Source organism: Heterocephalus glaber, unplaced genomic scaffold, assembly GCF_053883595.1.
Source record: "Heterocephalus glaber isolate CG9 unplaced genomic scaffold, H.glaber_assembly_v1.0 deba00000594, whole genome shotgun sequence".
NCBI classification, from domain to species: domain Eukaryota; kingdom Metazoa; phylum Chordata; class Mammalia; order Rodentia; family Bathyergidae; genus Heterocephalus; species Heterocephalus glaber.
The window spans coordinates 2,323,627-2,350,876 of NW_028258151.1; the positions used below are offsets into that span (position 1 = coordinate 2,323,627).

Here is a 27,250-nt window from a genome sequence, read left to right on the forward strand (position 1 = left end):
ATTGATAATTTCTCTCAAAGATGAATATTTGGATAGTTGATCAGCTCCCAAATTGGGGCACACAGTTCCAAGAAGACTCACCTGGCCTAGTGGTACAAAAGGCTAAGCACAGCTCTTGTGGTGTCTTACCTGGGGCATATTCTGCTGGTTTAAAACCTGCCACAGAAACCACCGTTCCTTCTTTGTGTTTCTTCGTACACGAAAAGTGGCTACTATGGAGAATTCCTCTGGAAGACCTTTGGGAAATACCTTACTGTGGGAAGAAAGAAAAGATTATTGTGGGAAGACTAAAGATGGCAAGGAAAGAAAATCTAGGTATGAAGTTCCACGTAGCACGGTATCTCCATCATACTTGTCATCAATTTATAACTTATTATTCATTTTGACAGTAATTTACCTACTGGAAATATAGAAGTATTCATGTCTATTCTCATTCTCTTCCTATTTTTAACCATCTGGTATGGTGGGTTGAAGTTTCGGGAATGCATAGACAAGTCGATAGGCTACCATATTAGGTTGTGATTTCTCTTATTGAATTTCCTCAACAGAGGAGAAATCTTAGAAATCACTGCAGTCTGACAAACAGTTACAATTTATCAAGGACATAAATAATATTTCTTGATTTTACTGGTAGAAAGAAGTACAGAGAATTTCAAAGAACACTGATAATAAATGCATAATTTGCAAAGAAGTTTTATCAAATTAACATTTGCAATAAGTTCCTAACACTGATTTCGTAGGACTGATTTAAGATGACACTAAATACAGCAAGGAGATATATCTTTATTTTTCATTCTTACAGAAAACTTTTAAAAAATATTTCTAAGTAGCAGAGAAAAACTAAGAGCCAATTCAAATATCCTTTTACCTCAATCATGCTGACGAATACTGGTTTTGCTAAAATCATGAGGAAAATTAGAAAAAAAATTTGCAGTGAACAAAGATGGAATTTAACTCTCATTAGAATTCTCATTGAATGTAAAAATTCTGCAAGGCAGAAACCCTGCTTTTTGTACACACGCGCACACACACACAACAATAAGTAAGAATCTCTCTGAGGACACACATAGCCAGAAGCTGTTAAATATAAGCAAAATACCGTCAAATGAAACAGTAATTATTATCTTTGAATTTTATACTCTGCTGTACTGAACCTAACACACAACTATTAAAACTGATAAGCTATCATGAAAAATACTAAAATTTTCTTTTTACTCTGAGTGTCAAAGACAAAGTCACATGTGATAGAGAAATCAGGAAAAATATGAAAAAACTGTGTTATCTCAAGTTCTTATTTAGTTTTTTTTTATTAAAGCGTGTGTGTGTATGCGTGTAAGAGAGAGGGCTGGCTTTACAGTGGTGTGAAAGTGATATGCACTCCGTAGAAACTCCACGACTCTGAATTCTGATCTTTTCGGGGCTAGAAACAGCAACATCCTCTACTCTGGTGTGACCTGGGTTGCAGCAGGAGCCGCACCTCCCAGCAGCTCATGATTGGGAGAGTAACCAACAGATGCTCCGCAGTTATTGCATGGCCAAGCTGGTGTGTGGTGGCTTAGGTATATTAAACACATTGTTTGACTTGCAAGGTTTTCAACTTTCTAAGGGCATATGGGTGTGTATAAATATACCTATACACACTCTAGTCTCACCTTCTTCCTAGAGGATTTATTGAAAAGAGAAACAACACACTTTATTGCAACTACATTATTATACCCCTTCTTAGGTAAGCAAGCCAGTAGCAAAGAACTCCTTTAATCAATTCCATCAAAATGAAAGTGTCAAAAATGAGATTTTTCTCTGGAATGTCACCATTACCAAAGTAAGTTATAGTTACAATTACTGTATCAGTTTAAGTAATGTCCTTTATTCAAGCAAAACAAAACCCAGGATTTGATGCCTGGCATTTCTCTTTGGGTCTAGCTGTAATCCTGAAAGGTGGGTACACAGAGGGGTGAGGGATGACACCCAACATCCACTTCCAAATGGGAATTCTGAACTAATCAGTGACAGCAAAACTACTCTCAGGGGGGTTTGTGAGCAACGCAGCAGTTCCCACACCATGTGCCACCATAGCTGTGGCTCCATGTGGCTTCAGTGTCCTGCCTGTGCTCACCATCCTGGAACTCTTAGGGCTCAACTGTTACCTCATGTGTTCCAGGATTTGATGATGCTACTATGCCTGGGCATTATTTCACTTACTGTGCTGTACACGTCTGCGGAAATGTGAGGTACATTACTAAAAATACTTTCTCTGTATTATTTTCTCTTCCTTTTTAAGATAACTGTTTAACTCCTATATTAACTACCTAGTATTCTTACCTTTTCTCTCATATTTTTTATAACTTTATTCTACATTGGGGGATATTCCTCTGCTTTCCCAATCCTTGTAATCAACATCAATTGATTTTTATTTTATATCTGTCTATATCTATATTTAAGATATAGATGTATATCTCCAAGATTCTATTTTGTTCTTCTTTTCAAAATATCCTGAATTTAGAATTTTAATCAATATCCTGAATTTAATATTTTTAATCTGTTTGACTTTACTACTAACTGCTTGTGATTTTTAATGTTTATCTCTGGATCTTTGAAAATCTCTACTGTATCCCAACTAGCTTTTCCTATTGCAGTTTGATTCTGTCTCCTATGACAGGGGCTGTACTCTACTTTCTGGTGATCTGTGGTAGCTCATTCATGTTGGAGAGGAAGTACTGAAACTATAGCTGTAAACACTGTAAATACTGGTACCCAGTGTCCACAAGCAAGCTTCACTCCATGGCATAATTGGCAGGAACATTTCATTGTGAGGCCCTCAAATATTAATATAGGGTGATTATTCTCTAGAGATATGTGGTTTATCCAGAGAAGAATCTTCCTATTTCCCACTTGGTAGGTGAGTGGTATTCACCTGGCTAGGGGCATGCCAGAAGCAGGCGGGTATGTGGGAGTCTCACAGTTTGCTACAGAATTTTACTGTTGACTCCTGGGTTTTGGTGTAATACTGCATAGCTCCCTTTGTGACTTCTCTGTGTACCCTCAGTCTAGACTTTTCAGTCTACTGATCTCTGGCTAGACTTCTCTTAGCTATTAAATCTCCCTCCACCCATCTGGTTGCATGGTAAAGGAGGAGGTAATCTGGGGCCTAGGAGTCTCATGTTCACTACATACACTCACAGACACATGCAAACACACACGCGCACACACACACACACACACACACACACACACACACACACACACACACTGACACCTCTCACCAGCTTCTGCAAAGCCTGGTTCCTCCTGACTCTGAAGTCCTGTAAGGTAGATAGAGTCACCTCTCACCGATATTCTCCAACCTGAAGCTCTTAAATTCCAGCCTTTTCTATTTGTTGAGTCAGTTATTGGTCCTCCAATTATTTTCTGTCTTCTAGAACATATAATCTTTCTCTGTTGTTTTACATCCCTTTCCACAGTAATGTTTGCATTTTAGAGCATTAAACTTTCTTTTAAATCTTGAATCTGTCCCCTTCCAATGGTACCTTATCTTGGTTTACAAATATAGACCCATCTCCTCCCTCCTATAAATCAAATAGAACTCTCTCTGACCTTGCTGCACCACTGTTATGCTTCCACCCACTTCCCAAACTTTATAAAGTAACCCTGACCCATTGACTCCTCCCCTTCCATCTCCTGCATTCTAAAAATACTTCCAATCAGTTAACCCATTGGCTTCTTCTCAATCTTCAACCCCTCCACTCCTGCTTCAGGTTTTAACACTGCAGCATCTTTTCTTCATTCCTATAAACCAAGATTTACAACCACAATGGCCATGGGTGCAGCTAAGAAACCTGGAATGTGTAAGCACTTGAGCTCCTTTGTCTAATCTATTTGCCAGCATCTACAGCAGTGCCTGCCCAAGGTAGGTACTCAATAAATATTAAGTAAATCAATTAGTGGACCGAGTTCAGTGTAATTTTTTTAGATTAAAAATACATGACCCTCTTAGCTTTGGTTTTTCCATCTTGGATAGAAACGTGCTTGCAAGAAATTGTCACTTCTATCTTAGCGCTTTTGTATGAAACATAAATAAGCAAGTGAGTTAATGTTAGCAGGTCCTCACCCAGAGGACACATGTATGGACTGTGGGAAACTGAGAGCCCAGCCCATCTACGGGGGCAGCTGCTATGTGGAACCAGCCAACTGTTACCGTATGGGAATGTGCGTCCAGTGTTTTCAAATCATCCTGTCTTTTCAGAAGCCAAAAATGTAGATATTTGTAATCTTAAAAGTTTAGAGTCTTAAATTTTGGCAATTAATACAAAATTTTCATAAGCATTGTCCAGACCAACACTGTACCTGTCAAATAAAACCATGACTGCTGGTTGGCAACTTAAACATTTGCTGGATAACCCAGTGTATGGAGCACTGTGGGGTTTTCAAGATAGGGAAAGGAGGTCTTTGCCCTGCCCTAACTGCTTCATAAAACTTGTTGAGAATGGGGAACCATCCACAGGTAATATAAACAAGTGACATAAATTGAAAAAGAATAGGGAACTATTGAGCATGGCTGAAATGAGTACTCCAAGTTATGAATGGAAAACCTCATGTTGGGAATGAGATTGCTCTCAAAGTCCTATTCACAGCAGAGCAGGATGGTGTGAATAGGATTATAGGTATTAGAGAATCCTGCATAGATCTGAGGAAAGGAAAGTAGATACTTAAAGAACTGATGAATGCAGATGTTCAAGAAATCTTATCTAAAAATTATGAATGCACACTGTAACTGTCCCTAGGTTTCCATGACAATTCATTCCCCCTGTGTCTCCTAATACCACCTTTACTCACTATTTTCACCAAAATACAAGTGCTGGCAAAGAACCTACTTCTCTCTACAAGATTTCTCTTCATCTCAATGTTGTCATCTCTTCATGGGTAATATGCCACTCTTTATTTCCATTCCTAACATATGCACGAAGCCCACATTTCAATGCACTATTCTCTGTGAACTGAATGTGGTTTCTCCCCTGTAGAGCACATGGTCTAGTAGAAGAGTCCGAAAGGTAGCACATCTCATATAGGAAGGCTTTGAGCACCTCTAATGCATATGTTCAAAGAGGACCCTCACTGTTTTCCCTTCTAAGTTTGTTCCTTTCCCATCCATATTCCTAATGCCTATTAGCAGCATCATTTTCTCACTCACACTGGAAGTCTTGGAGTCATTATTGACCATTTCTTTTTTTTTTTGTATTAAATTCTTTTATTGGTACATTGTAGGTATACAACACAATTACATTTCTCATTGGGAATTGTACCTTTACATAATGCAGCTTGGTTCTTATTTTTTCCCCATTCCTAGCCCTCCCTTCACGCCCTCCACCCTTCCCTATTTACAAAGACTTTATTTCCATTTTTTCCATTTCTCAGCATTTTTCCTTTCCCTTCTTTCTTTTCCCCTGCCCCTCCCACTACCCCTACCCCTTTGGACCTTTTCTTCCTATTTTGCATAATCAATTATTCATTCTAATCATTGGTAGATTTTAGGTATACAATATAATGACATTCATCATTGGAAATTTGCACCTTCACATAGTCTCTCTTGGTTCTTATTTTTCACCCTTGCCCAGCCCTCACTTCAACCCCTCCAGTCCTCCCTATTTACAAAGATTTTGTTCCTAGTTTTCCATTTTCTCATGTTAATCCCATTCTCTTCTATCCTTTCCCCTAGCCCTCCCACTTCCTTCCCCTTTGCCCCTTTTCTTCCTATTTCACATTACCTATTATACATTTAGTCCTTATTTACACTTTCAGTTTCTCACACCAGAGAAACTATTCAGTATTTACATGTGTGTCCTATTTATTTCACTTAAGAGTATCGCCTCAATGTGCATCCACTTAGCTATAAATGTCTCTAATTTCTCATTTTTTTTGACTGAGTAGTACTCCATTTTATTAAAAAACCACATTTTCTTGATCCAGTCTCCAGTTGATGGGCATTTGGGCTGTTTCCAAGTTTTAGCTATTACAAACCGTGCTGCTAAGAACATGGGTGCACATATATCACTGTGGTATGATTCTTTTAATTCTTTGGGGAAGATCCCCAGCAGTGGAATAGTGGGGTCAAATGGGACTTCCAGTCCTAGTTCTTTGAGGTATCTCCATAGTGATGTCCACAGTGTTTGCACCAGTCTACACTCCCACCAGCAGTGGAGCAGGGTTCCTCTTTCCCCACAGCCCTGCCAGCATTGGTTATTGGTTGATTTCATGATAGCAGCCATTCTTTCTGGAGTGAAGTGGAATATCAGCATTGTTGTTTTCATTTGCATCTCTTGAATGACCAGTGATGTTGAACATTTTTTCATGTATTTATTTGCTCTTTCTACTTCTTTATCTGAGAAATGTCTGTTCATTTCAGATGCCCATTTTTGGATTGGGTCTTTAAATTTGGGAGGTCTGATCTTTTAAAGTTCTTTATAGATTCGAGATAGTAGACCTTTGTCTGAGGAAGAGCAGGTGAAGATTTTTTCCCACATTGTGGGTTGTCTCTTCACACTGCTGGTGGTTTCTCTTGCTGTGCAGAAGCCTTTTAATAAGAAGAGATCCCACTTGTTGATTGTGCTAGTTCACGGGCAACTGAGGTTTTGTTCATAAAATCTTTTCCTACACCGATGTCTTCAAGCGTTCTACCTAGCCTCTGTTCCAACTGGTTCAGAGTTTCTATTTTAATATTTAGATCTTTAATCCATTTTGATTTTAGTTTAGTACATGGTGAGAGATACAGGTCTAGTTTTAATCTTTGGCAAGCTGAAGCCCAATTTTTCCAGCACCAGTTATTAAAGAGGCTATCTTTTCTCCAGTGAGGGTGTTTGGCACCTTTGTCGAAGATGAGATGGCTGAGTGTGTCTGGCATTGTTTCTGCATCTTCTAATCTATTTCACTGGTCCTCAAGTCTGTTTCTTTGCCAGTACCATTCTGTTTTTATCACAGTAGCTTTGTAGTAGAGTTGCAGCTTGGGGATTGTGACACACCCTGCCATGTCTCTGTTACCTAGAATTGCTTTTGCTATTCTGGGTCTATTCCTGTTCCAAATGAATTTTTGGATTGTTTTCTCAAGGTCTATGAAGTATGCTGCTGGGATCTCAATTGGAATTGCATTAAATCTATATAGCAGTTTTGGAAGTATGGCCATTTTCACTATATTAATCCTTCCTACCCAGGAGCAGGGGATGTCTGTCCATTTTCTGATATCATCTTCAATCTCTCTTTTCAGAGTGCCATCGTTTTCAGAGAAGAGGTCTTTGATTTCTTTCATTAGGATGATTCCTAGGTATTTCAGTTTTTTGGATGCTATTGTGAAAGGAATTATTTGCCCTATTTCTCTCTCAGTGAGTCTGTCATTTGTGTAGAGGAAAGCTATTGATTTTTGTGTGTTGACCTTGTAACCAGCTACTTGACTGAATTTGGTTGTTAAGTCTAGAAGACTTTTGATGGAGTTCTTGGGGTCTTCTATATAGAGTATCATGTCATCTGCAAATTATGACAATTTGACTTCTTCATTACCTATCTTTCTTCCTTTTATTTCTTTCTCTTGTCTAATTGCCATGGCTAATGTTTCCAGAACTATATTGAACAAGAGTGGTGATAGTGGACATCCTTGTCTTGTTCCTGATTTTAGTGTGAAGGATTTCAGTTTTTGACCATTTAGTATGATATTGGCTGTTGGTTTTTCATAGATGGCTTCTATCAGTTTGAGGTAGAGACCATCTATTCCAGTTTTTTGTAGGGTTTTTATCATAAATGCATGTTGGATTTTGTCAAATGCTTTTTCTGTGTCTATGGAGATAATCATATGGTTTTTGTCCTTGGCTCTATTGATATAGTGTATTACATGGATTGATTTTCATATATTGAACCATCCCTGCATCCCTGGGATGAATCTCGGTTGATCAGGGTGTATGATCTTCTTGATGATCTTCTCCATTCTGTTTGCCAGTATCTTATTAAGGATTTTTGCATCTATGTTCATTAGTGAGATGGGCCTATGGTTCTCTTTTTCAGTTGGGTGTTTCTCTGCTTTGGGGATCAAGGTGATGCCTGCTTCCAGGAATGAATTTGGGAGTATTGCTTCCCTTTCAATTTCATTGAAGAGTTTAAACAGTCGTGGCAGCAGTTCCTCTCTAAATGTCTTGTAGAATTCAGCAGTGAAGCCATCAGGGCCTGGGCTTTTCTTAGTTGATAAGTTTTTAATTACATTTTCACTTTCATTGGTTGAAATTGGGTTGTTCAGAATTTTTAGGTCTTCTTCGTTCAACTTTGGTAATTCATATGTACCTAGGAATCTGTCCATTTCTTCTGTGTTGTCCATCTTACTGGCATATAGGTTCTGGAAGTAGGTATTGATGATCCTCTGGATTTCTGCTGGGTCTGTTGTAATTTCACCCTTTTCATTCCTAATTGCATGGATTTGGGCCTTTTCTGTGGAGAGCGGTGTTAACCATAGAGGATCCATGTTTCATCTTACCCTCCATAATATAGAACAAGGAGACTATGTTATGAGGAACCATGTACTTGCTGAATTAGATTGCCCTGGAACGTGATGAATGTTCTGTAAGCCCGAGAAACAAGGAAGCCCATGAGGGTGGGGAATTCCCAAAGAATTGGTAAACAATGAAGCAGGTGTTTTGGATAAAGGTCATGGTTAATGACCTAACTCACGGAGTGTATAAAAGAGAGGTGAAAATAAACTTGGTTGTTCAGTCTTAGGAGTCCGGACGACTCTGTCTTTTTTCTTTTGAAGTGTGTTTTTTCTTTCATCCTCACCCCTCCTCTCAGGTACTGTTCGACTAGTGACAGCGGGTCCCGTCACACTTTTCTTTCCTTTTTCTGACAAGGTTGGCTAAGGGTTTGTCAATTTTGTTGATTCTTTCAAAGAACCAACTCTTGGCTTCATTGATTTTTTTGTATCATTCTCTTAGTCTCCATTGCATTGATTTCTCCTCTGATCTTTATAATTTCCTCCCTTGTATGAGCTTTGGGGTTGTCCTGCTCTTCTTCTTCTAGAAGCTTGAGGTTCAGCATCAAGTTGTTTAATTGGGCTCATTCTGTTTTCCTAATATGTGTATTCACTGGTATGAATTTCCCTCATAAGACTGCTTTCATCGTGTCCCATAGATTCTGATATGTTGTACTGTCATTGTCATTTAATTGAAGGAACTGTCTGATTTCTTCTTTAATTTCCTCTGTGACCCATTGGTTATTCAGAAGTGTGTTGTTCAGTTTCAAGGTGTTTATGAAATGTTTCGAGTTTCTTTTGCTATGGATCTCCGATTTCATCGCACTGTGGTCTGATAATATACAGGGGATAACTTCAATTCCTTTGCACTTACTTAAACATGTTCTATGTGTGAGTACATGGTCTGTTTTTGAGAATGACTCATGCACAGCTGAGAAGAATGTGTATTCTGATTTTGTGGGGTGGAACATTCTGTAAACATCTGTTAAATTCATTTGTTCAAGAGTTTGATTGAATTCTAGTATTTCATTACTTATTTTTTGTCTAGTTGATCTATCTATTTGTGACAGTGGGGTGTTGAGGTCCCCCACTACAATTGTATCAGTGCATATATAACTTTTCATGTCCGTTAGTATTTGTTTTATATAGTTGGGTGCACTAGTGTTTGGTGCATAGATATTTATGATTGTCATCTCTTCCTCTTGGATTCTTCCCTTTACAAGGATGTAGTGTCCTTCTTCATCTCTCTTAATCAGTGTTGGTTTGAAATCTACTTGATCTGCAAAGAGGATAGCTACTCCTGCTTTTTTCAGGTTCCTGTCACGTGGAGTATTGTTTTCCACCCTTTAACTTTCAGTCTGTGAATTTCCTTTTGAATTAAGTGTGTTTCTTGTAGGCAGCATATTGTTGGATTTTGCTTCTTGACCCATTCTGCCAGTCTATTTCTTTTGATTGGTGATTTCAGACCATTAACATTGATGGTTATAACTGAAACGTATTGACTTGTCATTGCCATGACTTTTTCTTTTTGTTGGGTTCTCCCCATTTACATTTAATTTCTTGTCATGCCAGATGGGTTCATTCTGCTTTGCTTCCTGGGGTTGTGATCCTCAATGTCTGTTCCTAGGCTATTGTGTAAAATTCTTTGGAGTGCTGGTTTGGTATTCACAAAGTTCCTAAGGTGCTCTTTGTCATGAAAGTATCTTATTTCTCCATCAATTTTGAAAGATAGTTTTGCAGGGTACATCAATGTGGGTTGGAGGCTGTTTTCTTTTAGGGCTTGGAATATATCACTCCAAGCTCTTCTTGCCTTGATGGTTTGTGTTGAGAAGTCTGCTGTGATTCTGATGGGCTTTCCTTTGTATGTGATTTGTTTCTTTTCTCTGACTGCTTGGAGAACTTTGTTCTTCTGTTGTGTTTCTGGAATCTTAACAATTATATGCCTATGTGTAGATTTTTTTTGATCAAGGCTATTTGGAGTCCTATATGCCTCACTTATCTGTATGTCAAGCTCTTTTCCCCTGCTTGGGAAGCTTTCTGCCATTATTTCTGTGAAGAGATGTTTTATGTCATCTCCACTCTCTCCTGTTTCTTCATTGAGCCCAATCAGTCTTATGTTATTCTTCTTTGCATCATCTAGCAGCTGCTGGATTGATTTCTCATGTTCCCTTATAATTTTGAAGCAATTTTTCTTTTCCTGGTCACTAATTGCAATCTTATCTTCTATATCTGAAATTCTGTCCTCACATTGGCTCATTCTGCTGTGTAGACTTTCAATGGAGTTTTTCATGTCCTCGAAATCTATTTGCATCTGTTTTATGGATTCCATTTGTTTCTTATGTTGGGACTCCATCATGTTCCTCAGCTCCTCTCTAGATTTATTAATCATGTCTTGCACTAGGGGCACAATTTCTCCTGTTATCTGAGAAGTTATTGCTGATTTCATTTTTTCCAGATCCCCTTTTGTTGCCAGGTCAGTGGGTCCAGGTGGTTGAATATCAGAGTGTTCCATCTCATTTCCCTTTGAGGTTGCTGTAGATGATCTGGAAGTCTGGTTTTGAGACTTATTTATGTGTTTTCTCATTTTGACTGGGGTGGGGGGCTGTTAGCGCCTGCACGGATTACCTCCTCTGAGCTGGGAGAGGTGGGACAGGGGCCGGTGGCAGTGGTAGGGATGGTGGCACCAAAGCTCTTTCCTGTGGGCTGGGAGCAGTGGGAGGGATGGTGGCTGGGAAACCCCTTTCTCTGGACCAGGAGCAGTGGGATGGCAGCTCAGAAGCCCCTACCTCTGGGCCAGGAGAGGTGGGAGGGATGGTGGCCCAGAAGCCCCTTCCTCTGGGCCAGGAGCAGCGGGACAGAAGATGGCCCAAAAGCCCTTTCCTCTGGGCTGGGGGCAGCAGGAGGGATGGTGACCAGGAAGCCCCTTCCTCTGGACCAGGAGCAGTGGGATGGCGGCTCAGAAGCCCCTACCTCTGGGCCGAGAGCAGCAGGACTCAGTACCTTGGTCTGGTGGTCTGATGTCCTCTGCGCCTTTGTAGTTTGGAACCAGGTGGTTGCCTGTCCGCAGTGGGGTGACTTGGCGTCTTCCGAGCCACTCGGGACCTCGGTAGGGCATGCACAGACCCGCCTGTCTGCAGTGGACTGGCTCGGTGTGTTCTGTGCGACTCACAACCCCAGCAGGGCATGCCTATTGAACATTTCTTTGATGCAGAGTACCCATATAATCAAGTATGTGCTTCCTTTGTGCTCCCATGCCCATCATCTCAGTTCCGCTTGTCTATGTATAACTCACCTGAACAGCACATTCGCATTTTGTCTCATTCCTTCACCTCTACTCTCTTTCCCCAAAATCCATTCTACACTACTGCCAGAGGAAATTTTCACTTGCAGAATTCTAATGACTCCCCTTCTTTGCACTGCGATCTTTCTACTGCCCAGCTCCTTGGCCTGGTATTCATAGTTCAAACCTCAGACTCATAAACCAGCTTATTTCCATCTCTCCCACAGCAAATATTGAGCACAGTGACAACAAACAAACAAACAAACACTTGTTTCTATTTCTTCCCGTATTCTGTATACCTTTTTCTTTGCTCCACATTTCCTTTTTAGATTAGTTCCAAAAACAACCACAATATCACCAATCCCACAGGAATTTTTCAAGGAAACTTTCCCACTTCTTTCATCAAAAGATGGAGTCTATCCCTTCCTCCTACCTTGGGTCTAGGATGTCTGAGACTTGCTTTGACCAACACAGTGTATCGACAGTGGTGGCCTAGAGTTTCTTCGATGAGGCCTTAATAAGTGTAGCGGCTTTTGTATTCTCCCACTAGGAAGCAGCTACCATGTAAGAAATGTGACTACTCTGGAACAATTGTGATATGGGGGAAGTCCAAGTCAGCCACCTGGAGAAAGTGCTAATATGCCAAACATGGCAGAAATGCTTACTTTTTAAAACTATTGAGATAAAGTTAGGTGTGATGTTTCATGCCTTTTAGCCCAGTACTCTGGGAAGCTGAGACATGAAGATTGCAAATTCAAGCCCAATCTAGAGGACCAGGGATTTAGCTGTGTAAAGGCCCTGGGTTCAGTCCCCAGTGTTAAATACAAGTGAGAGACAAGGAATTGCCATATCATAAAATTCTTACTTTTAACTAGTACAACTGCATTTCCTAGTAAAACTCCATACACATTAAACCAACCCTCCTTATCCTAGCAGTCCTTACCAACAAACAATTTATGTTTGTTCTATAGATATATTTATTCTGTATATTTCATGTGAATGGAATCACAAGCTATGTGAATTTTTGTGGTGGCTGAAAACATTGTGAATATACTAAATGCTAATGATGTTGAACATATTTTTAAGAGTTCTTTTTCTTAAGTTGTAGGAGTTTTTCATAAAATATGTATATTGTGGATACTAGACCCTTATCAGATAAATGATTTGCAATATTTCTTCCATTCTACAGGTTGTCTTTCAACATTCTTGTTAATGTCTTTCAGTGCTAATTTCCTAATTTTGATAAAGTGTAACTTATTTATCTTTCCTTTTTTGCCTATGTTTTTGGTCTCCTATGACCAAATCCAAGCCAAACATTTACTCCTATATTTTTTTCTAAGAGTTTATAGTTTTCACTTGTAAATCCAGGTTTTTGGTCAATTTTGAGTTAGTTATTATATATAGCATTAAGTCTGGATCTAAACTATTGCTTTTATATGTGGATATCCAGTTGTTTCAGTATCACTTACTGAAGAGACCCCATAATATGATTTTGGCACCTTGTAAAAAAATCTATTTACTTTAGGTGTAGGATTTTATTTTTGGAGTTTCAATTTTATTTCATTGGTCTATATGTCCACTCTGCCAGTACTGTACTGCTTTGATCACTTTATGAATTAAAATATAGGAATTAACAGTTCTAAATGTTCTTCTAAGTCTCCATTTAGCTGTACCATATAAGTTTTGGTATATTGTACTTTTATTTTCATGCATCCTAAAATACTGCATGATCCACTGGTTATTTAAGTTCCACATATTTGTATATTTCCAAATATTCTTTACTGATTTCTAAATTCATTTCATTGAAGAACATACTTAGTATGATTTAAACATTTTTAAATTTTCTAAGGCTTCTTTTATGACCTGTCCTGGACCAGGTCCCCCATGCACTTGAGAAGAATGTATATTCTGTTGTTGCTGGGTAGAATGTTCTAATTTTTGAAGTCTTTTATTTCCTTGATCTTCTATATGGAGTTCTATTAATTTTGATATTGGATACTGTCTCAGTATCAATATCAATATTTGAGCTGGGTAAAAGTCTGTAACTATTATTGTTGAATTATCTATTTTTTGTCATATATACCTTTTATTTTGAGAAAGTATGTTTTTATTTTATGAAAAAATAAAATAAAATTTCATATCAAAAAAAGAGAATAACATAGTTAATACACTTTGTGTCATCTCGAAGTAATTACTCAGTAAAGACATGGACAAAAAAGACTGTCTCTTACAAAGAAGAAACAAACAGATATTAGCACAAAACTTTCTTTTCAGTGAACTAAGACAAACTAGTAGTATAAATGAAACAAATGAGCATATATTGAAATATTTTTGAAACAACTGAATAGGTAATTTGGGGAACCATCTGAATCTCTCCCCACTTTCTTCTTATCTAGCTTCCATTTTGCTCTTTATTTGGATATATATTTTTTGAGTTTCTCATATAAGAGAAACCATGCAATATTTAAGCTTGTGTGTCTTATTTCAGAGTGTTATCTACTTTTTTTTTTCAAGGCTAAAATGTACATATATTTCCTTGTATTAGTTCTTAAGGCAATGTTTAATTCTATACCAAGTATTCTTTTTTTAATATATATATTTATTGGTACATTTTAGGTATAAAATACATTTACATTTATCATTGGGTGTATGTACAAGAACATGATGCATCTTATTTTTATTTTTTCTCCCATTACCTGTGCACCCTTCACCCCCTCCACCCTTCCCTATCTACACAGAGTTTGATTCCATTTCTTTTTTTCCTCATAATTTTTTTCTTTCCCTTCTTCCCTTTCCCCTTTCCCTTCCACCATCCTCAAACCCTTGGACCTTTTCTTATTTCAAATTATCAATTATTCATTTTAATCATTTTCATCCTTATTTACACTTTCAATTTCTCACACTAGAGAAACTATTTGGTACTTACACATGTGTGTCCTATTAATTTCACTTAAGACTATGGCCTCAATATGCATCCATTTAGCTATAAATGTCTCTGGTTTCTCATTCTTTATGGCTCATTAGTACTCCATTTTATAAAAAAACAACATCTTCTTTATCCAGTTTCCAGTCGATGGGCATTTGGGCTGTTTCCAAGCTTTAGCTATTACAAATTGTGCCACTATAAATATAGGTGCACATATATCGCTGTGGTATGATTCTTTTAATTCTATGGGGAAGATTCCCAGTAGGGGAATAGCTGGATCAAATGGGACCTGTAGTCCTAGTTCTTTGAGGTATCACCATATTGATTTCCACAGTGGTTGCACCAATCTACATTCCCACCAACAATGGACAAGGGTTCCTTTCTCCCCACACCCCTGCCAGCATTTGTTATTTGTTGATTTCTTGATAGCAGCCATTCTTTCTGGAGTGAGGTGGAATCTCAGTGTTGTTTTCATCTGCATCTCTTGAATGACCAGTGGTGTTGAACATTTTTTCATATATTTATTTGCTGTTTTTACTTCTTTGTCTGAGAAATGTCTGTTCATTTCCATTGCCCATGTTTGAATTGGGTCTTTGAATTTGGGAGGTCTGATTTTTTTCAGCTCTTTATATATTCTTGATAGTAGACCTTTGTCTGAGTAACAGCTGCTAAATATTTCTTCCCACATTTTAGGTTGTCTCTTAGCTCTGTTGGTGGTTTCTCTTGCAGTGCAGAAGCTTTTTAATATGATGAGATCCCAGATGTTGATTCTTTGTGCTAGCTCCTGTGCTACCGAAGATTTGTTCATAAAGTCTTTTCCTATGCCAACGTCATCAAGAGTTCTACCTAACTTATCTTCCAGCAAGTTTAGTTTCTGTTTTAATATTTAGATTTTTAATCCACTTCAATCTTAGTTTAATGTGTGGTGATAGGTATGGGTCTAGTTTTAATTTCTGACAGGTTAAAATCCAGTTTTTCCAACACCATTTATTAAATAGACTATCTTTCCTCCAATGAGGGTGGTTGGCTCCTTTGTCAAAGATGAGGTGACTGAGTATGTCTAGAGTTGTTTCTGCATCTTCTTTAACTCAACTTGATTAAGGCTATCTATGAAAAACCAACAGCCAACATCATACTAAATGGTCAAAAACTTAAAACTTTCAGACTAAAATCAGGAACAAGACAAGGATGCCCACTATCACCACTCTTGTTCAATATTGTTCTGGAAACATTAGCCATGGCAATTAGACAAGAGAAAGAAATAAAAGGAATAAAGATAGGAAAGGAAGAAGTGAAACTGTCATTATTTGCTGATGATATGATACTTTACACAGAAGACCCAAAAAACTCAGTCAAAAGTCTTCTGGACCTAATTGACAGATTCAGTAGAGTAGCTGGATACAAGGTCAACACTCAAAAAACAATAGCCTTTTTATATGCAAATAGCAGACCAATTGAGAGAGAAATTCAGGAAAAAAATGCTTTTACAATAGCATCTAAAAAAATGAAATATCTAGGAATCAACCTAACAAAGGAAGCAAAAGACCTCTACTACAGCACTCTGAAGAAGGAGATTGAAGAGGACATAAGAAAATGGAAAGCGAGCCACCTGGTTCCACACTACAAAGACGTAGAGGACACCAGACCACCAGACCACGGTACTGACTCCCGCTGCTCCCGGCCCAGAGGTAGGGGCTTCTGGGCCACTGTCTCTCCCACCACTTCCGGCCTAGAGGTAGGGGCTTCTGAGCTGCCATCCCACTGCTCCTGGCCCAGAGGAAGGGGCTTCTGGGCCACTATCTCTCCCACCACTCCCGGCCTAGAGGTAGGGGCTTCTGAGCTGCCATCCCACTGCTCCTGGCCCAGAGGAAGGGGCTTCTGGGCCACCATCTCTCCCACCACTCCCAGCCTAGAGGTAGGGGCTTCTGAGCTGCCATCCCACTGCTCCTGGTCCAGAGAAAGGGGTTTCCCAGCCACCATCCCTCTGGCTGCTCCAAGCCCACAGGAAAGAGCTTTTGGGCCACCATCCCTACCACTGCTTCCAGCCCCTGTCCCACCTCTCCCAGCTCAGAGGAGGTAATCTGTGCAGGCGCTAACAGTCCCCCACCCCAGTCAAAATGAGAAAACACATAAATAAGTCTCAAAACCAGACTTCCAGATCATCTACAGCAACCTCAAAGGGAAATGAGATGGAACACTCTGATATTCAACCACCTGGACCCACTGACCTGGCAACAAAAGGGGATCTGGAAAAAATGAAATCAGCAATAACTTCTCAGATAACAGGAGAAATTGTGCCCCTAGTGCAAGACATGATTAATAAATCTAGAGAGGAGCTGAGGAACATGATGGAGTCCCAACATAAGAAACAAATGGAATCCATAAAACAGATGCAAATAGATTTCGAGGACATGAAAAACTCCATTGAAAGTCTACACAGCAGAATGAGCCAATGTGAGGACAGAATTTCAGATATAGAAGATAAGATTGCAATTAGTGACCAGGAAAAGAAAAATTGCTTCAAAATTATAAGGGAACATGAGAAATCAATCCAGCAGCTGCTAGATGATGCAAAGAAGAATAACATAAGACTGATTGGGCTCAATGAAGAAACAGGAGAGAGTGGAGATGACATAAAACATCTCTTCACAGAAATAATGGCAGAAAGCTTCCCAAGCAGGGGAAAAGAGCTTGACATACAGATAAGTGAGGCATATAGGACTCCAAATAGCCTTGATCAAAAAAAATCTACACATAGGCATATAATTGTTAAGATTCCAGAAACACAACAGAAGAACAAAGTTCTCCAAGCAGTCAGAGAAAAGAAACAAATCACATACAAAGGAAAGCCCATCAGAATCACAGCAGACTTCTCAACACAAACCATCAAGGCAAGAAGAGCTTGGAGTGATATATTCCAAGCCCTAAAAGAAAACAGCCTCCAACCCACATTGATGTACCCTGCAAAACTATCTTTCAAAATTGATGGAGAAATAAGATACTTTCATGACAAAGAGCACCTTAGGAACTTTGTGAATACCAAACCAGCACTCCAAAGAATTTTACACAATAGCCTAGGAACAGACATTGAGGATCACAACCCCAGGAAGCAAAGCAGAATGAACCCATCTGGCATGACAAGAAATTAAATGTAAATGGGGAGAACCCAACAAAAAGAAAAAGTCATGGCAATGACAAGTCAATACGTTTCAGTTATAACCATCAATGTTAATGGTCTGAAATCACCAATCAAAAGAAATAGACTGGCAGAATGGGTCAAGAAGCAAAATCCAACAATATGCTGCCTACAAGAAACACACTTAATTCAAAAGGAAATTCACAGACTGAAAGTTAAAGGGTGGAAAACAATACTCCACGTGACAGGAACCTGAAAAAAGCAGGAGTAGCTATCCTCTTTGCAGATCAAGTAGATTTCAAACCAACACTGATTAAGAGAGATGAAGAAGGACACTACATCCTTGTAAAGGGAAGAATCCAAGAGGAAGAGATGACAATCATAAATATCTATGCACCAAACACTAGTGCACCCAACTATATAAAACAAATACTAACGGACATGAAAAGTTATATATGCACTGATACAATTGTAGTGGGGGACCTCAACACCCCACTGTCACAAATAGATAGATCAACTAGACAAAAAATAAGTAATGAAATACTAGAATTCAATCAAACTCTTGAACAAATGAATTTAACAGATGTTTACAGAATGTTCCACCCCACAAAATCAGAATACACATTCTTCTCAGCTGCGCATGAGTCATTCTCAAAAACAGACCATGTGCTCACACATAGAACATGTTTAAGTAAGTGCAAAGGAATTGAAGTTATCCCCTGTATATTATCAGACCACAGTGCGATGAAATCGGAGATCCATAGCAAAAGAAACTCGAAACATTTCATAAACACCTTGAAACTGAACAACACACTTCTGAATAACCAATGGGTCACAGAGGAAATTAAAGAAGAAATCAGACAGTTCCTTCAATTAAATGACAATGACAGTACAACATATCAGAATCTATGGGACACGATGAAAGCAGTCTTATGAGGGAAATTCATACCAGTGAATACACATATTAGGAAAACAGAACGAGCCCAATTAAACAACCTGATGCTGAACCTCAAGCTTCTAGAAAAAGAAGAGCAGGACAACCCCAATGCTCATACAAGGGAGGAAATTATAAAGATCAGAGGAGAAATCAATGCAATGGAGACTAAGAGAATGATATAAAAAATCAATGAAGCCAAGAGTTGGTTCTTTGAAAGAATCAACAAAATTGACAAACCCTTAGCCAACCTTGTCAGAAAAAGGAAAGAAAAGGCCCAAATCCATGCAATTAGGAATGAAAAGGGTGAAATTACAACAGACCCAGCAGAAATCCAGAGGATCATCAATACCTACTTCCAGAACCTATATGCCAATAAGATGGACTACACAGAAGAAATGGACAGATTCCTAGATACATATGAATTACCAAAGTTGAACAAAGAAGACCTAAAAATTCTGAACAACCCAATATCAACCAATGAAATTGAAAATGTAATTAAAAACTTATCAACTAAGAAAAGCCCAGGCCCTGATGGCTTCACTGCTGAATTCTACAAGACATTTAGAGAGGAACTGCTGCCACGACTGTTTAAACTCTTCAATGAAATTGAAAGGGAAGCAATACTCCCAAATTCATTCCTGGAAGCGAGCATCACCTTGATCCCCAAAGCAGAGAAAGACCCAACTGAAAAAGAGAACTATAGGCCAATCTCACTAATGAGCATAGATGCAAAAATCCTTAATAAGATACTGGCAAACAGAATGGAGAAGATCATCAAGAAGATCATACACCCTGATCAACCGAGATTCATCCCAGGGATGCAGGGATGGTTCAATATATGAAAATCAATCCATGTAATACACTATATCAATAGAGCCAAGGACAAAAACCATATGATTATCTCCATAGACACAGAAAAAGCATTTGACAAAATCCAACATGCATTTATGATAAAAACCCTACAAAAAATTGGAATAGATGGTCTCTACCTCAAACTGATAGAAGCCATCTATGAAAAACCAACAGCCAATATCATACTAAATGGTCAAAAACTGAAATCCTTCACACTAAAATCAGGAACAAGACAAGGATATCCACTATCATCACTCTTGTTCAATATAGTTCTGGAAACATTAGCCATGGCAATTAGACAAGAGAAAGAAATAAAAGGAAGAAAGATAGGTAATGAAGAAGTCAAATTGTCATAATTTGCAGATGACATGATACTGTATATAGAAGACCCCAAGAACTCCACCAAAAGTCTTCTAGACTTAACAGCCAAATTCAGTCAAGTAGCTGGTTACAAGGTCAACACACAAAAATCAATAGCTTTCCTCTACACAAATGACAGACTCACTGAGAGAGAAATAGGGCAAATAATTCCTTTCACAATAGCATCCAAAAAACTGAAATACCTAGGAATCATCCTAATGAAAGAAATCAAAGACCTCTTCTCTGAAAACGATGGCACTCTGAAAAGAGAGATTGAAGATGATATCAGAAAATGGACAGACATCCCCTGCTCCTGGGTAGGAAGGATTAATATAGTGAAAATGGCCATACTTCCAAAACTGCTATATAGATTTAATGTAATTCCAATTGAGATCCCAGCAGCATACCTCATAGACCTTGAGAAAACAATCCAAAAATTCATTTGGAACAAGAATAGACCCAGAATAGCAAAAGCAATTCTAGGTAACAGAGACATGGCAGGGTGTATCACAATCCCCAAGCTGCAACTCTACTACAAAGCTACTGTGATAAAAACAGCATGGTACTGGCAAAGAAACAGACTTGAGGACCAGTGGAACAGATTAGAAGATATAGAAACAATGCCAGACACACTCAGCCATCTCATCTTCGATAAAGGAGCCAAACACCCTCAATGGAGGAAAGATAGCCTCTTTAATAAATGGTGCTGGAAAAATTGGGCTTCAACTTGCCAAAGATTAAAACTAGACCTGTATCTCTCACCATGCACTAAACTAAAATCAAAATGGATTAAAGATCTAAATATTAAAATAGAAACTCTGAACCAGTTGGAACAGAGGTTAGGTAGAACCTTTGAAGACATCGGTGTAGGAAAAGATTTTATGAACGAAACCTCAGTTGCCCGTGAACTAGCACAAACAATCAACAAGTGGGATCTCTTCTTATTAAAAGGCTTCTGCACAGCAAGAGAAACCACCAGCAGTGTGAAGAGACAACCCACAATGTGGGAAAAAATCCTCACCTGCTCTTCCTCAGACAAAGGTCTACTATCTTGAATCTATAAAGAATTTTAAAAAGATCAGACCTCCCAAATTTAAATACCAAATCCAAAAATGGGCATCTGAAATGAACAGACACTTCTCAAAGAAGTAGAAAGAGCAAATAAATACATGAAAAAATGTTCAACAGCACTGGTCATTTGAGAGATGCAAATGAAAACAATGCTGAGATTCCACCTCACTCCCAAAAGAATGGCGGCTATCATGAAATGAACCAATAACAAATGCTGGCTGGTGTGTGGGGAAAGAGGAACCCTGCTCCACTGCTGGTGGGAGTGTAGACTGGTGCAAGCACTGTGGAAATCAGTATGGAGATACCTCAAAGAACTAGGACTGGAAGTCCCATTTGACCCCACTATTCCACTGCTGGGGATCTTCCCCAAAGAATTAAAAGAATCATACCACAGAGATATATGTCCACCTATGTTTATAGCAGCACAGTTCGTAATAGCTAAAACTTGGAAACAGCCCAAATGCCCATCAACTGGAGACTGGATAAAGAAAATGTGGTTTTTTAATAAAATGGAGTACTACTCAGTCAAAAAAAATGAGAAATTAGAGACATTTATAGCTAAGTGGATGCACATTGAGGCGATACTCTTAAGTGAAATAAATAGGACACACATGTAGAAATACTGAATAGTTTCTCTGGTGTGAGAAACTGAAAGTGTAATAAGGACTAAATGTATAATAGGTAATGTGAAATAGGAAGAAAAGGGGCAAAGGGGAAGGAAGTGGGAGGGCTAGGGGAAAGGATAGAAGAGAATGGGATTAACATGAGAAAATGGAAAACTAGGAACAAAATCTTTGTAAATAGGGAGGACTGGAGGGGTTGAAGTGAGGGCTGGGCAAGGGTGAAAAATAAGAACCAAGAGAGACTATGTAAAGGTTCAAATTTCCAATGATGAATGTCTTTATATTTTATACCTAAAATGTACCAATGATTAGAATAAATAATTGATAATGTATAATAGGAAGAAAAGGTCCAAAGGGGTAGGGGTAGTGGGAGGGGCAGGGGAAAAGAAAGAAGGGAAAGGAAAAATGCTGAGAAATGGAAAAAATGGAAATAAAGTCTTTGTAAATAGGGAAGGGTATAGGGCATGAAGGGAGAGCTAGGAATGGGGAAAAAATAAGAACCAAGCTGCATTATGTAAAGGTACAATTCCCAATGAGAAATGTAATTGTGTTGTTTACCTACAATGTACCAATAAAAGAATTTAATTTTTAAAAAAAGAAAAAGAAAATGGAAAGATATTCCTTGTTCCTGGTTAGGAAGAACCAATATAGTAAAAATAGCCATACTTCCAAAACTACTATGTAGATTCGATGCAATTCCAATTGAAATTCCAACAATATACTTCAGAGAACTAGAGAAAACAATCCAAAAATTCATTTGGAAACAAAAGAAACCTAGAATAGCAAAAACAATTGTAGGCAACAGAGACATGTTTGGGGGCAATCCCCAACTTGCAACTATACTACAAAGCTACTGTGATAAAAACAGCATGGTACTGGCAAGAAACAGACCTGAAGATCAGTGGAATAGATTAGTGTTATCTACTTTTATCTTCAATTCTGTCAGTTTTTTGTTTCCTATATTTTAGAGTTCTGCTGGATGGATGTACACTTTTTTTTACTATAAAACTGCTTTTCTTTTTGTCCTTAGCCTTTCCTTAAAGTTTATTTTATCTAATATTTAGTGTTCCTACTTCAGCTATCTTTCCATTTCAGTTTTCATGACATATGCATTTTTTTTCTTTAACTAATTATCTTTATTTTCATTTTGAATCTGAAATGTGTCTATTTCAGGTAGTGTATAGTTGAATCATGTTTTCTTATCTTCTACAAGTATTTTTCTTTTTAAAATGTTCAATATTTATTTTTAACATAATTACTAAGACAGGATTTATGTTTGTCATGTTGTTATTCATTTTGTGTTTTTGTTTTTCTGTTCATTCATTACTGCCTTTTTTGTGTTTAATAGATATTTTCTAGGGTATTTCAGTTCATTTTTAAAAACTATATTTTTTTAGATTTTTTTCTTTAGTGGTTGCCACAAAGATTACAATTAATACCTTAAATTTACAATAGTGTAGTCTGGATTAATGACGGTCATCACATGCAGTGCCTCTCCTTTTATGCCTATCAACACAGGTTTATAATTATTAATGTGTGTATCTATATATGCAGTTACACAGTGCATTTCAAATCTAATAAGATAATAAAAGAGTTACAAACAAAATACATTTCTTCTTCTCATGTTTGTCTATCCAGTTAGTTTTACTGGTGCACTTTGTGTGTGTGAGGTCTTCTTTAGTTTCTTTCCATTCAGCTGAAGGAATTCCTTCAGTATCTCTTGTAGGGCAGAGGTGCTAGTAGTGAGTTTGGTGCTTTTCTTATCCTTACTTCTGCCTTCACATTTGAGGAATCTTTTGCTGGATACAGGATTCTGGCCTGACAGTCTTTTTCTTTCAGAACTTTGTCCTCTTCCTACAATATGATCTCCCAGTTGCAGATGAAAAACCAGCTTAATCACATTGAAAACCCCTTGCATATGATGAGCCACTTCTCTATTGCTGCTGGAAGATTATTTCCATCTTTGGTTTTGGCAGTTTGCTTCTTATGTGATAGGTACAGATCCCTTTGAATGTATTCTTCTTTGGCTATCACTGAACTTCTTGAATGAAGGATAGGTTAATGATTTTCACCAAATTTAAAGATATTGCAACGATTATTTTTTCAAATATTATTTTTGTCCTTATTTCTCACTCCTTTCCTCCTGGAATTTCTATTAGGGGTATCCTGGTATGCCTGCGGTCCTATGGGTTTGGAGAGCTCACTTTATTTTATTTTTTTTCTGTCTCCAGACAGAGCCATCTCTACTGACTTATCTTCAAGTCCTCTGATGCTTTCTTCTCCAACTTCAAATCTGTTCTTGGGCACCTCCTACAATTTTTCTTTCCATTTTATACTTTTCAAATTTTGATTTGATTTTTATAACACATTCTACCTTTATTGATATGCTTCATTTGATGAGACATTATTCTTAGACTTTTGTTTAGCTCATTAACCTTTCCTTTAGTTATCTGAATATATTTTGGAAATACTTAAGTCTTCGTCAAGACAACACTATGTCTAAGTGCCTTCAAGAGCAGTTTCTATCCACAACATTTTTCTCCAGGAGTAGCTCTGCATATCTTGTTATTTTGCATATTTTAAAATTTTGTTTCTTGCATGTGTTGTAATTTTTAAGTGAGAAGAAATTTTCAATACCATATAAAAACTGAAAATCAGCCTTTCCAACTGCCAATGGTTTATGTTGGCACTGTTTATTATTTTTGTTGTCATTGTTGCTGCTATTTGTGTAGTTACTGTCCTGAAATAATTCTGTGAAGTGTGTAGTCCTTATCATGCATGACCACGGCAGCCTCTGCTCAGGGGGCTTAGTAGTCAACTAATGGTTGCACAGTTAATGCCCTGACTTTCATTCCTCCCTGGCTCTGTGAGGGGCATGTCGCATGCTGGAGAATGCCCAAAGCTCAGGCAGGCCGTGTACAGCAATGTTTATCCCTCATGGTCTGCATTCTGGTCTGAAGGTTGGCCAGAGCTAAGCACTTAGCCTTTTTTAGGTCTTTATTGAGTTTCCAAACAGCCCTGTGAATCCAAATAGTTGTCTGGATTTTTCTCAGATATATTGAATGTCCTATAGACATTTCCTTTTAAGGTTTTGGGGTCCACTTTCTGGTTGCCCCATTGTAATTGCTGTCTCAGGCAGCTGTGATGTTAAAAGTTGCCACTGATTCTTTTTCAGCTAATTTCCAGAGGAAGAGCAGTTTGGTAAAACAATGATGGTCCTCTGGGAATGGAGCTTTGCTAGATCCCCAGGCCCTCCTTCCCCCTCCAGTGGCTGCTAGCCTGCCAGTTTTCAGTTTTACTTCTAGAACTGCTATTGTTCACACTATCACCATGTTGGGGAGCAAGGTGCACAAAGGTCAAGGTGAATATGGCTCAGAGCCTGCTGGTCTTACACTCAATGCTCTTCCTGAGGAAAGGTCCATTATAGTTATTACTATAAGCCCTTGGTTCATTTACAGGTTTCTGAAAATACTCAGTGTATTCTGAAAATACTGACAATTTCTGTGTTCTTATTCCTTTTACAGAACAGTAGATTTCTGATATCCTTCGGGAAAAATGTCATTTTAAGACTCTTAAGTTTTGTAGTGGTTTGTAACAAAGCCAAAAATGGTGAAAACAACTTTCTCTTCATTTTTCTACTTAGTATTCTGTCCATGAAAACACCTGCCTCAGCTCTTGTTGAGACTGCAAGCTCTTTGAAGGCAAAGAGTATTTACTGCATCTTTGCTCACCCACAATACCTAAATTCAGTGCTAATAGGACATTCTATTTGTTGAGTGAATGAGCGATCCAGCAAATAAATACAGAAAGACATACATAATTTCTAGATGATACATTACTACTTCAAAAATAAAACCTAAATGTAATTGTTTTTCAATAATTCATAACTTAAAATTTTTAAATATTTTGCATCCCAGTTTCTCCTGTGATGAAAAGTAACAAAAAATATAATAAATATTAATATGTAACAATTATACTGTTAAATGTACATTAAAGTAAATTTAGTTATCTTCAAAGAAAAATTATTTTTTCTTCGTCTAAGTTCCTAATGGATAAAAGTCTTATAGGTACTATATTTCCCTTTCAGAAATTTACATTCGGTTTCCAATATCAAAATGATTTTGCTTGCCAAGACTAATTTTTGAAGAAAAAGTTCTGTGTTTTAAATAGAAAATGTTAAAAAATATATCTAGTCTTCCCAGCTATGCTTCTGTTTATACCACACGGGCCCAAACACTAGATGTGACATATAATCATTTCTCTGGGTCGTGCCAAAGTTTCTATTATAAAAGAGACCATATTGGATTACTGGTTTGTTACCAGAGAGATATAATGACAGCTTGCTATGTCCAAGATACCCATGCTTGAATGTTTTTTGAATGGAGTGTAATTTCCTATGAGAAATCTTATCCATTGCTTATTCAGTTATACTCCCATTAAGAAAAATACTGTTGATACTTACTGAACTCATGCATATGAGTATCAGGCTAGAAATTCTCAATTGGACATTTTCTGCCTTGTCTCCTTTTCATACGTATTACATAGAATTCAATATTATAAATGGAAAATTCATCCATATATATTAATATTAACCTACATTTGAAGAGCCCAGGCAGATTCAACGAAGTTTAAATATAATTAACCATTTACTCTCCATTGTCTACTTTCTACACATTAATGAAGTCACTAACTAGTCATGGACAGGTGAGAACAAAAGTATATTAAATTGAATAGGAAATAAATGTTGTGGTTTTTTTTAAATAAATGTTTTTAAAATACCCTGAGATAAGAGCGAGACAGTACTGACCCAAAGTTGTTCTGGGTTATCCAGAGGTACAAGGGAAACTCGTCAGCAGTGGTGTCCACTTTACACTGGCCACTGAAAGCAGGGATGGAGCTAGACAGAAGCTGTGTCTCTGAAGCCTTGTAATGCATATGTCTTAGATGCCCCTGACCTTGAAATTTACTTCAATCTTGCAAAACTCTAAAATGTAGTTTGCAACTGCTCTCTGATATTCTCTACCTATCGGTGTGCTCTATTCAATCATAAAGTAAAAGAACATGGTATCAAATTGCAGGGGAAATGGCACGGGATCCTTGAAATGAGCAGTTGTGGAATAAAGATGTCTAGATCTGACAGCCAGAACAGAGAGGCTTGGACCCCAACAAAAACTAATTTCATAAAACTCTAAAGATTACAAGTTTCCCTTTTGGTGTTAGAATCAAGAGAGACTTTATATTTATATTCTCATCTTTATATTTCCTATACTTTATCTATTTTTACAAGGTATGTGAACTTATTTTTAGTGATCAGTCTTAAAAGTCCACAGTTATTTCCATTTTGGGAAAAACTATCATCCTAATCTCTGAGACAACCCATGAGTTCACCCTCTATCCTTCAAGAACAGATGAGAGAGAATTAACACAGACCTCTGGCCCGACCCTTGGTAGGCCCCTCCCCTAAAAGGCCACATGCCTCCCTATGGTGTGATGAGGAAAGTTCTTTTAAAACAGATAATGAGACTAACAAATGCTAATTGTTTTCTATTGTGGGAGGTAACATATAAG

The 27,250-nt window shown here is 37.9% G+C and overlaps 1 protein-coding gene across 4 annotated transcripts in view; it reads right to left on the bottom strand.

The window, feature by feature from the left end:
- Col19a1 (collagen type XIX alpha 1 chain) overlaps positions 1–27,250 on the bottom strand; it is a 349,367-nt gene that overhangs the window by 281,070 nt on the left and 41,047 nt on the right. For all 4 annotated transcript variants that reach the window (XM_087205147.1, XM_087205146.1, XM_087205145.1 and 1 more), the window contains one exon: positions 130–253. In XM_087205147.1, coding sequence (XP_087061273.1) covers positions 130–253 — 124 coding nt within the window. The remainder of the gene's footprint in view (positions 1–129; positions 254–27,250) is intronic.